At 36.4% G+C, this 16,119-nt stretch overlaps 1 protein-coding gene across 6 annotated transcripts in view; it reads right to left on the reverse strand.

The window, feature by feature from the left end:
• DLG2 (discs large MAGUK scaffold protein 2) overlaps positions 1-16,119 on the reverse strand; it is a 2,095,027-nt gene that overhangs the window by 548,965 nt on the left and 1,529,943 nt on the right. For all 6 annotated transcript variants that reach the window (XM_017850883.1, XM_017850879.1, XM_017850882.1 and 3 more), the window contains one exon: positions 8,629-8,679. In XM_017850883.1, the coding sequence (XP_017706372.1) occupies positions 8,629-8,679 (51 nt within the window). The remainder of the gene's footprint in view (positions 1-8,628; positions 8,680-16,119) is intronic.

Consider the following 16,119-nt stretch of genomic DNA (forward strand, 5'->3'; position numbering starts at 1 on the left):
TGCACCTGACCTGTTTTTATATTCTTTATTTTTTTAGAGTTGAATTGTTGCGTATAGTTGATTGGCTTCATTTCTGGATGCTTTTAGAGGGTTGAGGCTCTTCATTTGTGACTAGATTTCTGCATTGGGTTTCACCAGCAATGTACACCCTTCTTTAGGTCCTATTAAGGGCCAGGAACTGGCTCTGGAGCTTGTGAACTCTGTGCAGGGTTCCCAGCTTCCTCTCTCTTCTACTTTGGTTTCTATGTCACCTCTCTATAAACTTTCAATATTTTCTTTCAAAAGATCTATTTGAAGTGTGATGATTTACTCAATATTTTGGTTTATTTCAGTGAAAGAGGTGCTCCCAGCTATATCTAGTCAGCCATCTAGTCCCCTATGTTACTTCAGGCTGACCCTAACAGTGCTGGCTGCAAACTCCAAAGCCTGGTGATCTAAAGGGTCTGCCCCTGGAGATACACACTCAATGCTAGGTGCAGATTAGTGGGCAGATGTGTTGGGTATGGGGCCACTTGTAGTCAAGTTCCAGCCTCCACTGTTTTTATAAGCTTATTTTTATTCCCAAATTATTGTAATACCTTTAATCAAAACCAATAAAACTCTGATTAAAATTCACACATATTATATAAATGTATTTCTGTAACTGCAAGTAGTTCAGAATGACTGCACTTCAAAATATGAACTAGGGCTCAGAGAGAGAAATTAGGCTGGCAAGATGAAGAGGGCATCCATGGGTACCTTAAATAACATACCAAAGAGTTTAAACCTTATCCTAAAGACAATAAAGAGCCTTTGGAGAAATTTTAGGATGAAAATGACATAACCATTTTCATGTTTTAAAGACATCGCTTTGGCTGCAATATTGCATATACATAGGATTTGGGAAAGGATGCAGGTATGCTATTTGAGACAAATAATTAATGGCTGAATTCTGGCAATGTTGATGGAGGAGGAAATAATTCTAAAGTATATTGGGAATGATAGAAAAATGTAATTAGTGTTTTGTAGGATGGGAAAATGCAAAAGAGAAGGGAGAATTCAAAGATGCCTAGAGTATAATTCCACAAATTCCTTTACTATTACAATCTGAGCCTCTCAGCCATAGGCACCTTTGATATCTCAAGCCTTCCTGACACCCTGGATTCTTATGACATTAGCAAATGCAGCTAAGTACAGTCCATGTCTTTGCATACTATGAGTAATTTATCCATTTTCCATGTGTGAAATTAATAGCTTACATACCCCCAACATGATTTGTATCAAGAGTAGTTAGTTGACCGAGCATGGATAATGGATTTATGATGCTTCTATAACCCTAAGCAGCATGCATGATTACAGTTTTGCAAAGATGCTAAAATGACTATCAGCTACCTTCTTTGACTCTCATATTCCTCCCACCCTCACTGAAGAAAAAATATTTGGAGTGCTTTCCCAACAGCTGCAGAATGATGGCCGTGTGGTACTACTTGAATGTTTCGTCTGACAAGTTAGAGATTCTTTTTGCAACTAGTAAAAAAATTTACAAATCTGAACCATTTCCTGAAATGTACATTACTGACTTTTGTTAGTCATTATTCCACCTATGCCAAAACAAAACCACTTACAGGACAAAGAAAAATGACTTATTTATTGCATCATGCAAATTCCTGTAGAAGAAACAAGTTTAGGATATAAGGTATGTAACGTGGGAATTTTAAAAACAGTATTAGTGAATGGCCAGGTAAGAAGAGACCCATTAAAGTTGTCTAATAGTGGCCTCTCCGGTTCTCCAGATATCAGAATAACTAGAAAATCATTAGATGTCTGATTTATTTAGACCAAATTCTTTCATCTCACATTGTTGATCTTTATGAAAATTCCTAATTTCAAATAGAATTAAGGATCTGTTACTTTAAGTAATATAAAGCTTTTGAGTTTCTAAATTCCTAATTTTTTCTAGGTCTCTTTAGCTATTTTTAATAATAGTGACAGGAATAAAAAACAGGCAGGGTTCGAGTAGATATTTGATAGAATTTCAGTTTTTATATAGTCAACTGTATTAAAATCTTATAGTTTAATTAAATAATTTTGATAATAGATAAATTTCTTAACTGAACTGCAAAGTTTACGTATTTGCAATTATCAGTGTATATTTTAAGCATATTTGAAATATATGCAAATGTAATTATTAAATACAGAGGTACCACCCAAGCATGTGTGTATTTAGACATAAATGAATATATTTGTATAATATTTGTGAATTTTTATTGAGCATGTTAGTTTTCCATGGGACCGTTAACATTTGCACCTGCTACTCCCTATCTAAGAGGCCTTCCTCCACTACTTTTTTTTTTTTTTAAATATTTTTTAAAAACAGGGTCTCATTCTATTGCCCAGACTGCAGTGCAGTGACACAATTATAGTTTTTTGCAGTTTCAAACTACTGGGTTCTAATGATCCTGCTGCCTCAGTCTCCTGAGTAGTTGGGACCTCAAGCATGAGCTACTATGTCTGGCTTCCATTCCCTTTTACATGGCTCGTTCCTTCTCACTTTTCATGAACCAGTTCAGTTATGATGCCTCAGGAAATTACTTCATGCTGACCACATATTGAGAGCAATCTACTCATCTTCATAGTTTTTGTCCATTTACTTCTATGTCCTTGACCAGGCTGCAAAATTCTATGAAACAAGGACTGTACCCTGTACCTGTGTTTAGCAAGTGCTTGACAAATAAATGTACAAAAGATATTCATAAAGTTCACTCTGTGTGTCAAGTGATTAATGCATTAAACAATGCTACTGTACATGAGGAGTCATCAACTTGTTTACAAATTCCCAAGGGCTTTTTCTTTTCTTTTTATGTCACCATGATAACATAAAGAACATTACGAGAAAATTTCTTTCATCATAGAATTCATAGGCCAGTGGAAGAAACAGATTTTATTCGTCATTTAGTGTGATAAGTCCTCTATTCATGTGCTGTTGTTTTGTTTTGAGACAGAGTCTTGCTCTGTCACCCAGGCTGGAGTGCAGTGGTGTGATCTCGGCTCGCTGCAAGCTCCACCTCCCAGGTTCACGCCATTCTCCTGCCTCAGCCTCTCGAGTAGCTGGGACTGCAGACGCCTGCCACTACGTCTGGCTAAATTTTTGTATTTTTCATAGAGATGGGGTTTCACCGTGTTAGTCAGGATGGTCTTGATCTCCTGATCTCGTGATCCAGTCCCTTTACCTCCCAAAGTGCTGGGATTACAGTCCTGAGCTACTGTCCCCCCACCTATTGTTGTTGTTTTCAAAGAGGCATATTGCCCAAAAGGGAAAGCCAAGAAAATCTTTTTGGAGAAAATGATATTCAAGCTTAATTTTGACAGCAGTCTAATTCAGTGGTAATAAGCTCAGGTTCTAGTATCTGTTGGACATAGGGCTGAATCCTAACTCCGTCTCTTATAAAACTGTGATTTTTGGCAAGTGATTTAATCTTTGAGCCTCAGTATCCTAATATGTAAAATGGAGTTAGCAATATCTACCTCATAGGAGTGTTACTAAATGTGATTAATACTTAAATTAAATGTTACAGGGGTTGAACATAGAAAAAGTGTAAGCTGTAAATGCACACAGCAAATACCATAACTTATTTATCATTGGATATTTGACATCTAACAAAGAAAAAGAAAAGCAGAAACAAAAGAAGTTCTTGTTACATTAAGTTGTTCTCTGAGAGTGGAATGCTATGTCTTTAATAACTTCCTCAATTATATTTATAAATAATTCTTGTGAGAACTACCATGTTAACCAAAGAAAATATTAGGAATAACTATATATGCTGCTCTAAACCTTTACATTAACTCATGTATTCATCACAACGGCCCTACGGGGTAATTATAAACAGTTTAGCCTCATTTTCAGATGTGGCAACTGAGGTACAGAGAGGTTAAGTATGTAGTTCAAGGTTATTTGGCCAGAAAGTGCTAGAGCCAGAATTCAAACCTGAATTCAAATCAATCCATGTGCGTCTATGTTACTGTCCTTCCAGTAATAGAGCGAGGCCTACTTCATTTAGATGCCAACCACTCCCTGAGTATATACTAAATTTCAGATGCTGTTCTAGAAAACTTATATATAAAATGACTTTATGTACTGCATATATTTACAGGAAGGGACAGATGTTAACAAAATAGACTATAAATAAATAATATAAAATTCAGATACTGATGAGTGCAATTAAGTAATAATAAAATGGGAAAAAAGAATGATGGAAATGGTACTAATTTAATTACAGTGAACAGGGAAGATTTTTCTGAAGTGATAATATTTGAGCAGATATTTAAATAATAAAAAGAATAAACTATGTAAAGATATAAAGGACAATTTTCCAGGCAGCTAGAATAACATACATACAGGCCTTGAGTTAGGAAAAGCTTAACTTGTTTGAGAAATGTCAAGGTCATTGTGGCTAGAGTGAAATTTATGAAGAGTTGGTGGTGAGCACATAATATTGGAGAGAGGAGCAGGTGTCACATTACAAAATGCCTTGTATGTAATGATAATGAAGCTAATTATCACCTTTGGAGTGTCTTAAGAATATAAATTGTATGGTCTGGCTTATATTAATATTTTGAAAAAAGATAACTCGGGTTACTTGGAGGAGAATAGCAGGGCAAAAGTGGAAGCTATTATGGTGGTTGAGGCATGGGATGAAATTGGTTTGGATTAGGATTCAGCAGAGCAGGTGGTAAGATTTAACTGATTTTGTAATAAATCTTCACGGTAGCACAAGCAGGACTTATGAATTCTGAGGATAAAGAATAATTGAGCAAGACTTTTAGATTATTTTTCTGGCATAAATAACATGGGAAATGATAGAACCAATTAGTCAAGATGAAGGATATTAGGGTAGCAGTTACTTTGGTCCTGAGAAGAGGGACTGCAGGGAAGGGGCTTTCTTAATAATCAAGCAGCAGAGATGCCAACTGTACAGTTAGCCATACATATTCGAAGTTCACATTCAGGGAGATGTCATGGCTTCAGAATTGGGAGTCATCAGCTGACAGTTGGTATCTAAGGGCATGAGCCTGGATGAGGCCAGCTAGGGAATGAAGAAAAGATGGAGAAGAGGTCTGTACACTGGGTATCTGGAGTGCTGAAACCTTTAGAGGAGGAGTCAGCAAGGAGGCTGAGAAAGGGCAGCCATTGAGGGGGTAAAAGAACAGGGGAGTGCTTTGTCCTGGAAGTTAAAATATTGACATCTTTAAGGAAGGGGGAAGCATCAAATCCTGCTAAGAAGTCAGTTATGTCTGAGAACTACTGATGCTTCCATTTAGCAAGATGGAACCAGTTATGACTTTGATATAAATGGATTTATGACTATTGTGGGGATGAGAACATGAAACAGGTTAAAATAAGAAAATGAGGTAATAAAGGGGAGCTAATGAAAATAAACAATTTTCCTAGATTTTTGGTAAAGCAAAATAGAATAATGAGGTAATAGTGGAAGGAAAACATAGGGTTAGTGGATGGTTACTTATTTTTTCTAAGGTGAAAGATATTATACTGTGTCTGTGTTAAAGTCACTCAGTAAAAGGCAAGATAGGGCTTGATATTGCAGAAGAGAGAGGAGATAACTGCAGAAGGAAAATCATTCAACAGATAAGTGGTAATGGAGTCTAGTTAACAACTAAAAAGTTGGTCTTAGAATGCAATAGGAAATTTCCTTCATTGCCATGGGAGAATATACTAGCAGACCTGGTGGTAGGAAAGTGTGGTTTTCATTTGATTACTTGGATTTTCTCAAAAATATATTAAGGCAGGTCAACAGCTGAAAGAGAGGATGAGAGAAGGGAGCGCTTGAGATTTGAGGAGATATGATAAGGTGTGAAATTGTTGTCCCAGAGTATGAGAAAGTGATTTTTTCTGAAGAAGTGTGTAAGAATTGCTAGGAAGCCTTGAGAGTTCACTTAAAATCAGTGGTTAAAAATTTAAAGTGAGATGAGGGAGTGTTTCTCTAGCCATATCCAGTTGCTGAGGCAGTGTCATGGAGTGAAGAGGAAAGTGTTGGCTTAACCAGGGTAAGCTAACCTGGACTGGGGTTTTGCTGGATGAGCACAGAAAGCTAGAGAAGAGGAAAAAAACGTGCGTGAGAGGGAGAATTAGAGTGAGGGACCACGTAATACACACTAGGTGGTGAGGGAGGAGAGGGCATAAAGAAAGGTGAAAGCTGGATAGAAATGGTGAAATCAATGATCTGAGGTTCCAATGGGGCTAAAGAAGTTTCAATGAGAAGGTACTAGAATAAATGATATGAACAGAAGGGAGGAAGTGTTCAGAAAGATATTGCCTGATACAGGCTTTGGAGAGGGGGCTGTTAATGGCAGTAACAAAGTTCAGAGTATGGTCACGTACCCCAAGGCAGTAAGTCAGCAAGGTAAACTGACAAGCTGAAGATCAGGAAACAAGTAAGATCAGAATCCAGACTAGAACCCACAGTTGTCTGACTCCTACTGAATGTTCTCTCTCATACCAATGTTAGCTTTTACTTTTTAACCTCTAATACCAGGGCAATGAAACAGTGTTCTATTCAAGATGGTGATGTACATTGGATGAGGAAAAAGGAGAAGGCTCATCTTCGTGGGCATGAGACCTGTTCAGTTGCATTGAGTCCTGTGTTTAGAAAGGCCCCACATTTTCATGTTGTACTGCATTCCATAAATCATATAGCTTGTCTTGGAGAGACACTTAATGATTTAGGAGAAATGTGTGTTTTTTTTTGGTCTCATTTGAGCTGATTTTCCATAAGCCTCACTATTCTCCAGTTAGGATACCATTAAAATTGTATCAAGTTCATAATGGAAGTTTTAAAGAACCCATCTGTCAAACACTTAAGTTTCCATGTAAATGTTTGTTTAAAAGCACTGGCACTTGATAAAAATCAGCCTGAAGATGAGAAATGCTCTGACTCAGGAAAGTGAATAATTAGTAAACTAAAAGGAGATAAAAGGATAAAAGTGCAGGTCTAGAATCTTAATTTATGCTTGAATGATAGCTTAGTGAAAATAATTACATTTTTATTTCTTATACAAAATGTGGTATGTGTTTATCATAGTAGGTTTATGAAATAAATATAAGCAAGAAGGAGAAACTAAAAATTACCCCAAAATCCTTAACAGGAGTTAGTCACCAAAATGTATAACATTTGGTGTACATCCTTCCAGGCTTTATGAGTGTATTTATGTATATATATTATATTACATAGCTCTGTGTTTATTGAATTATATTTTAAATATCATTTTAAAACTTAATTTTTGATTTAATAATATAATCTAGGTAGATCTTCTATCCTTGTAATTAAATATTTTCTAAAGTACTATTTCAATATATTTTAATATAATTTCTATTATATGAATATATAATAAACATGTTATTCTTTTTTATTGTTTAACATCTATGTTTTTCAATCCTTACTATTATAAACCATGTCAATATGCACATTCTTTGTGCATTTGTCCATTCCTGTAAGTACAATTTCTGGGTCAAAAAATATACTCATTTTAAAGGCTTTTAATCTATGTTTCCAAATTGCTCTTGTAGGGTTGTACTAATCTTCAGAACCTCTCACTAGCATTGAATATTCACATTCCTTTTAAGTTTTTGCCAATTGGACGGGCAAAACCTGTTTGCTCTCATTGTCTTCCTTTGTTCTTAATGAGGTTGAACAGGTTTTCATTTGTTTATTGGCTTTTTCTTTTTTAATGAATGTCCTGTTAATGCGTTTTGGTCACTTTTTTCTACATGGTCTTTGGCCTTTCTCTTATCGTTCTGCAAAATATCTAAATATATTAGGGTCGCATTGCACAGTTTCCTTAATTTGTCAAAGGACTTTGCCAGGGCGCTACCAGCGTATTTGCAGAGCTCTATGGGGTTGTTGTGTTTTTTCCTATGGGAATAGTTTTAAAATGCACCACTTTTTTTTTAACTAAATAAGAAACGCATGGTAACTATAGTTATGATGATAGTATCGATATCACACAAATGCAAACGTCTTGTAACATATCTAAATAATGTATAGCCAAAACACTAATAATAAAACCATTACGAACAAAGTGCTGTACAAGCTCATCAAACATTTCTCTTTCCCATTCATTTCTCCAAATCCTGGCAATGAAATTTACATACTGAACATTCTGTTATTTGGTCTGCTGTCTCAATGCTTTCTACTGTGAGCATTTCATTAATATTCTCATTGTGAGTCCTGTGAGAAACTTCCAGGTTATAAAACACAATTGTATAATTTCACAAGACAACTCATTAAGATGTAGAACAGAATGTGAATGCAAAATTAGGGCTCTGGATTTAAAAAAAAATTTCTTACCCTCTCCAGTGTAATTTCTTCAAATTCATATTCAATTTCTGTTCCATTGACCTATAAATAGGGAAAAAATAAGAAGAGAACTATTAAATATATGTTGAGGAGGAGACAGCTGCATTTTAAATAATGCTTGGGAGTTAAATTTTCGTTCTAACTATAAATAACCACATTTTCTTGATATTTCTGATTGTGCATTTTCATTCAAGTGAAATATAATTCCAGCTATTCTATATATGACTGAGATGCTACAAAAANATTAGGGCTCTGGATTTAAAAAAAAATTTCTTACCCTCTCCAGTGTAATTTCTTCAAATTCATATTCAATTTCTGTTCCATTGACCTATAAATAGGGAAAAAATAAGAAGAGAACTATTAAATATATGTTGAGGAGGAGACAGCTGCATTTTAAATAATGCTTGGGAGTTAAATTTTCGTTCTAACTATAAATAACCACATTTTCTTGATATTTCTGATTGTGCATTTTCATTCAAGTGAAATATAATTCCAGCTATTCTAAAATATATGACTGAGATGCTACAAAAAATAATCAAAGATTATTGCTTCCCTTAGAATTCTGTGATTTTTTTTTTGTAGTGAGGGGTAATAATACAAAATATGTATTGTGAGCTTACAAAGAACAAATCATCTAGGGGCAATGATACAAGTACGAGGAAAATAATTTTCTTGTTTTTTAAAAAATATTGTTTGAACACTAAAATATGACCTTAAAAATCACTGATAATGGCAGAGCAACATTGTTCCATTTTTGAACAGTAAAATAGCATGAAAATGACTGCATCATCCGAGAAATACCTTTTCTTTAGTGGCTCAAGCTCAGGTAATTCATCCCCATCATCCTTTTATTATCTTTATTGGAAAGCCCTGGACCATATAACCATACCTATGTACCTCAGTAGCATTAAGAAAAGAGCAAAGTAAGACACATTTTGAAGTGCTTAGTGACAAATTGTTTCAACCATCCAACCAACCCTTGTATTGATTTGAATTTACAGAGAGAAATACATTTTAAATACAGCCAGACACCTTAGATTTCCACAAATGTGCACAGAGGCCATAGGAAATGTTGGTTTAAAATAATCTAAAAACTATTCCTTTCTCATTTTTATCTATCATATAATTCTTTTCCACCAGGCAAAACCTCTAAGCAAGAAAATTCTCAAATTGGTTCTTTCTTATTTCTGATACGTGTCCTGACAACATCATTGGAATTTAGGAATCAGCCAGAAGGACTACATTTTACTATAAAGCCATCCTTTTTGTAGGATTCTAACTTACATTTACTTTCCTATCTTTGAAGAATTTACACACAGTACCAGGGAATGAGAATTCTATGCAAGCAAGGCCCAGATAGACCTAACACAGAGCCTGGAAAGAAAATAATGAAGGAAAAGATAGTGAATGAATGAGTGACTGAACTAAGTAATTAATTTACTTGTGTAATTTATAAACACAGATATTTGTGGATTCTCTTTCACAAAAATATTTGAACATAGTATCATCACCTAAAGGTGTTATTACAATTATAATCAGTGAACACATAGACTGACAATGATAATGGACTTTACTTAGGTGTGTCCACCACCCACTCAGAGCTTGTTTTTGATTTTCTAATTACATGAACTAATTGGTGAATCACAATTTACTGTTTTACTACATTATCAAGCAGCCCTAAACTAAATTTGATTTTCTAGGCTTCAGCAACTTAATGACTCACAGAAAAGAACTTGATGATGTCAGAAAGCTTCAGTAGTTTTCTAGAGGGTTTTGTTTTGTATATGCAAAAATAAAACACACACACACACACAGATTTCAAACTCCTTGTATATGTATGTTTCCAAATGAATTATTTTAAAATAATTTTCTTTGATCGATAGGAAGAGGACAAAAGGGGAAAGCTGAATTAACGAGATATGTTTTCATTCCCTCAGTATGGCTCCATGAGGCTTTTCTTTGCTTCAGTGCTTCTGTAGAGTGAATCACTTCGCATTATTAAAGTGCTGCAAACCGGGAAGAAAAAACAACTTCCAAGAGAGAAAAACACGCCTCTAATAATAAATGTCTAAAGGTTCAGAGTCAAAGAAATTCTGTTAGGAAGTGCTTAAAAGACAGGAATATTTTAGTGGCATCCATTGCATAGTTGTGGCCTATCAAAACCTATGCTTAACATTTCTAGGATCATAAATGCTGACTGTTAGAGTTTTAGAAATACTATATATGCATAGCCTAATTGGTATTCCAAAGTTCCCCAGTCAGCTACATAAACTATTGCAGGCTTATGTTTACCTCATGGGTCTTTCATTTTCAACTAAAGAAAATAATATCATTTGTCTAATTCAACAGTATCGAGGTTCTTTTCATAAGGAGGGAAGATGCTATCAAGGTTGGAATGTAACTTTGCTTTTAAAACAGCATCCCAGCCAAGTGGCTCACACCTGTAATCCCAGCACTTTGGGAGGCCAAGGTGGGCAGATCACAAAGTCAGGAGTTCGAGATCAGCCTGGCCAATATGGTGAAACCCCGTCTCTAGTAAAAATACAAAAATTAGCTGGGCATAGTGGCGCGTGCCTATAGTTGCAGTTACACTGGAGGCTGAGGCAGAAGAATTGCTTGAACCTGGGAGGCAGAGGTTACAGTGAGCCAGCCGAGATCGCACCACTACACTCCAGCCTGGGTGAAAGAGCGAGACTCCGACTCAAAAACAAAGCAAACAAACAACAACAACAACAACAACAAAGCATCCCATGTCTAACCACAAGCTTTGGTGAACTTATAGAAGCATGAAGGGTTTTTAGCGTAGGTGAGGCATCATTTCAACCTTTACCTGAGGAGCATGTAAAGCATGGAATCATAGAAGCCAGTGAGGGAGTTCAGAAAAGACATTGGAAAGGCCCTAATCTCTGCTCTCTCATTACAAGGAGAGTGTGGTCTATGTTCTGCCAAAGGACTCCTAAGACAAGAAATGGCAAATATCTTGAGGGAAAGAATGAGACAGAACAAAAGAACTTAACAATACCCCCATAGGGCCTGGTGCAGTGGCTCATGCCTATAATTCCAGTACTTTGGGAGGCAGAAGCAGGCAGATCACGAGGTCAGGAGATCAATAACATCCTGGTCAACATGGTGAAACCCTGTCTCTACTAAAATACAAAAAATTATCCGGGCGTGGTGACGTGCACCTGAGGCAGGGGAATGGCTTGAACCTGGGAGGCAGAGGTTGCAGTGAGCCTAGATCGTGCCACTGTGCTCTAGCCTAGTGACAGAATGAGACTCTGTCTAAAAATAGAAAAAGGAAGAAAAAAACCCCAAAAAGAATACCTCCATCTTAATTTGTGAAAATTTAGTGCCTTTTCAAACCAGTATACCAGTACAGTATTAAATAAGTATTTAAATACTTATTTTGACTTTATTTCTAAATAAACTCTTTGGAGTGGTTGCTTACTGAGTGATGAAACACCAAGAGGTATCTACAGTAATTCACCCCTAACCATAATCTTGTGTATCCTCACTCAGCAAAACCGAAACTGTTGTAAATGGCTCCCGTCATCTTTTGGGTGGTTTGCAAACAATCAATTGCTGTTTGAACTTTCCTTGGTGTCTCATTGTATTCCCAATTAGGTTATCGACATATGATTTTCAATTCATGAAGTTCTCTTCCTGAAAAGAGTTCTGCTGAATCCATTTTTTTCTTGTACAGTAACACTTACAGTAATATTTAAGTACCTTGGTCATGTTTTATGCTACTGATAGTTTGGGGCTCGGAGAACTTCACAGTTGGGGGTTCTGTTATTCCAGTTCTAGCCCTAGCTGTCACGGCCTCCTCTCCACTTTGAGAACTAGAAAAATAAGAGGATTGACATTTTCATAGACTTGGAGAGTCAGACAAATAGATTAAACTTTTCAGTGTTTGAAAAACGTGTGTGTGTGTGTGTGTGTGTGTGTGTGTGTGTGTGTGGTGTGTATGTTTAAGATACTTGATTTTTCTGAACTTTATGGTTCTGTGGTGACAGCTGGTAGATTTCTCTGGCGGCCGGAAAATCAAACTAATATCACACATTGGCCTGTACTGTTCTGGGCATGTAACCTTCCTAGAATCATATGACAGTTAAGTAAAGAGAGTGACCCACAGCCCACTCAAATTTAAACTTGGTATTTAAAGCTCTAATTTAATGAATGTTGAATGCATTAAATATTTGTTTTTCTCCAACAGCTTTTAGGTAATTTTACTGCTTTTTTTTTTCTACTTTAGTGACATAGTAACCACCTGCCTGGATGATGCTATAATTTGATTTTGAGATATATTTTTATCTCCTGAAAAGAGTTCTCCATAAATAACAAATGTGAACTATCCATATTTTAATATTGTTTCATTGGAATCTTAAATAATAATTTCTCTGATTTTTTTTGTTTGTTCTTTGCCACTTTTGTAGTTTCATTAAGGCTAAGGATATACTAAACTCCAAAATGAATAAATTTTTTGTTTTTTTGAGATGGAGTTTCAGTCTTGTCAACCAGGCTGGGGTACAGTGGTGTGATCTTGGCTCACTGCAACCTCCGCATCCCAGGTTTAAGTGATTCTTCTGCCTCAGCCTCCCAAGTAGCTGGGATTACAGGCATGCACCACCATGCCCAACTAATTTTGTATATTTAGTAAGGATGAGGTTTCACCATGTTGACCAGGCTGGTCTCAAACTCCTGACCTCAGATGATCTGCCCACCTTGGCCACCCAAAGTGCTGGGATTACAGGTGTGAGCCACCACACCTGGCCCAAAATAAATAAATTTTCATATATCCCTGTGTCACATATTACAACAAGTGCTGAAACAAGGATATCAAAGCATTCACTTTTTTAAACTAAACACAATTCTACCCAAAGAGCAATTATTAAGCATGCATAAAGTGCCAAGAACGGTGACAGATACTGAGAAAATATTTTAAGATATAGCTATATTCTAAAGAAACACACAACCTTTAAAGAGGCTCCAAAACACAAATATATTAAGTCCACATACAAGTGTGATATCTAATATTTAAAATATAGAGGTAGACTAAATCTGCAGTGCCACTATTGCCACATGCAAGGTATGTGCAGATCTATTTACTATTTGTCGTTTACATAGATTAAGTCAGTAGTAGAGAATGTGATAGATGATGTACTAATTCTCCTTATTATAAGTAATCATGATATAGTAAACAAGGTATACCTCAGATTATTATTGTTTTAGCATCTAGCACTACAATTGAACTTTGGGAGGAAAGTGATTATCATGCAAACTGGGACTGCCAGTTCTTATGGCCTCTTGTCACTTCCAGAGTAAGGTGGGGCAATGCCACTTTGCTTCATCCACAGATGCAACATATATTACAGTGGCTCGCAATGATGACTATGTAGTGAGTAAGTAGATGAATCAATGAATCAATACATGAGATTTTTAGATGGCTTAAACCTGATCCACTCAAAGAAGACCTTGGTTGCTAATGGGGATGCCATGGCTACTGGGCCCAGGCCTTTTACCATTCCTTGTTTATTTATCCTCATCTCTGAGACTGGCTCCTCTTAGAAGCCCTGAATTACAGGGTCACACCATCATCAAATGCCGCAGCAAATCAACACACACACACAGACACTCATTTGCATTCCTCTTTTTTAGTACCTTGCCAATATTCATCCTTCCCTTCTTTTGGAGTATCTGTTATAGTAAATATGTCATGATGCATTACTGCTCTTTACACTTGACCCTATACACAGTATGATACTCGGTAGGTAAAAACATGGCCTTCCAGAGTAAGAAAAGACACAGATTTGAATCCCCTTTCCAACATTTTTGATGAGTGTGAATTTGGGCAACTTCCTTAATCTCTTAAAACCTCAATTTCTTTATGTGCAGAATGGTACAAACAATAGTTCATTCTTCTATGGTTATTGCAAGTATTAAATTAGGTAATTTATATGAATTATCACACATCTTAAGTGATTAAAGAAATTTTAGCTAAAATCCCAAACAATTGTCTTCTTAGTTCCTACTTCATAAAATTATTGGTAGTAATAAATAATATTACACATGTTAACTGGCACAAAGCAGGTCTTCAGTAATGAGAGCTATTATTATTAGTTCTGGATACAAATCTATAAGGGTCACAAAATTTGTTTTATCAAATACTGAATGTTTGCTAATTTCTTCAGTAATATGTAACTTAAGCAAACAAATTTGTCTTTTTCTATAAAATCCACTAAAAGCCTTTGCTAACTCAAACATCTTTCTCTTGAACCAATCTAAGATGCACTCCCTTGTGTGTAGGAATCACCTTAGTTTTTGTTCTCAAATTATGTAAATGTGGCCTTCGCTCAAAATATTATTTTGGCCGTCCGTGGTGGCTCAACCCTATAATCTCAGCACTTTGGGAGACCGAGGCAGGTGGATCACCTGAAGTCAGGAGTTTGTGATCAGCATAGCCAACATGATAAAACCCCATCTCTACTGAAAATACAAAAATTAGCTGGGCGTCGTGGCTCACGCCTGTAGTCCCAGCTACTCTGGAGGCTGAGGCACGAGAATTGCTTGAAGCCAGGAGGCAGAGGTTGCAGTGAGCTGAATTCACATCACTGCACTTCAGCCTGGGCAACAGAGTCTCCAAAAAAAAATTACCTCAACTAAACTTTCTCCCAATCTTCTGTAAACTCACTCTTCATTTAAAAAAAATATTCCCTTGCCCAGTATTGATCATTATGTTGCTCAGCTATTGGCACTCACTTTCTTAAGGCTATTCTCATGGCATTTCCTACATTCTCATCTTCATGAGAGCACAGGTTGTATATTATCCTTTTTTTACCCGTGTACCTTCTGGAACCATGCCTTGTTCATAGTAGGTCTCCAAAAAAATCTTTAGACTCAAGTCACCTTTGAACTCCAAAACTTGAGTTGTGTTTAAACTGTATCTTTACATAAGTATGGGCAGCCCCTAACAACAGCTGCCCTTTCCCATGAAATGTGGCTTGAATTTATCCTCCCATCTCAGGAAATTTTTGCAAATTTTTAAAATAATTTCCAACTTAAATACTGAATAAATTAAAACATCAATTGAATACCTTAATACTTAGTACCTACCATGTACTAGGTATAATGATAAGCACTGGAGATACAAAGATGGGTGAAATATGGCTCCTGCCCTCAAATAACTCAGTCTAGCAGATAGAGACAAGTGAATGGAAACATGTAACAAAGCGACATCAGTGCTATGGTAGATATCTATAGACTGCAGCAGCTGCAGAGGTGGCATAAAGGAGGTAATAGGTGATTTTACTGGCAGTGAGTCAGAAACGTTTTCATAGAGGAGATGGGATGAGCTGAGTGTATTCATAGGCAGGTGTTCATGAGAATGTGTAGGTCTATCAAAGCAGAGGCAGCAATATTAACCACATCTTCAGAATGTTGTACTAGAACGAACACTGGCCTTAGAGTCCAAATGCTTGCATTGTACTTTTGAGTCTGTGATTTCACATGCTAGGTGTAACCTTAGGCTTGTCATGATGCTTTGATTTTCTCATGCAGACAGATAACCTCTGAGGTCCCTCCCAGCTCCGACCTTCTAGCAACAGGGCTTTTCTTCCCATCTACTGCACCTGACCAATAGTTATTGCAATTTTTCTATTACTCTTTATTCTAAAGATCCTAGCTGGCAACCCATAGTTTTGCCAGGTGATATCTCTCTGACCTCTGGATATCTCTGTCTTATCTCTTCTCTTTAATCTATAAAAGGCCT

This window comes from Rhinopithecus bieti, unplaced genomic scaffold (genome assembly GCF_001698545.2).
Source record: "Rhinopithecus bieti isolate Rb0 unplaced genomic scaffold, ASM169854v2 scaffold_30846, whole genome shotgun sequence".
NCBI classification, from domain to species: domain Eukaryota; kingdom Metazoa; phylum Chordata; class Mammalia; order Primates; family Cercopithecidae; genus Rhinopithecus; species Rhinopithecus bieti.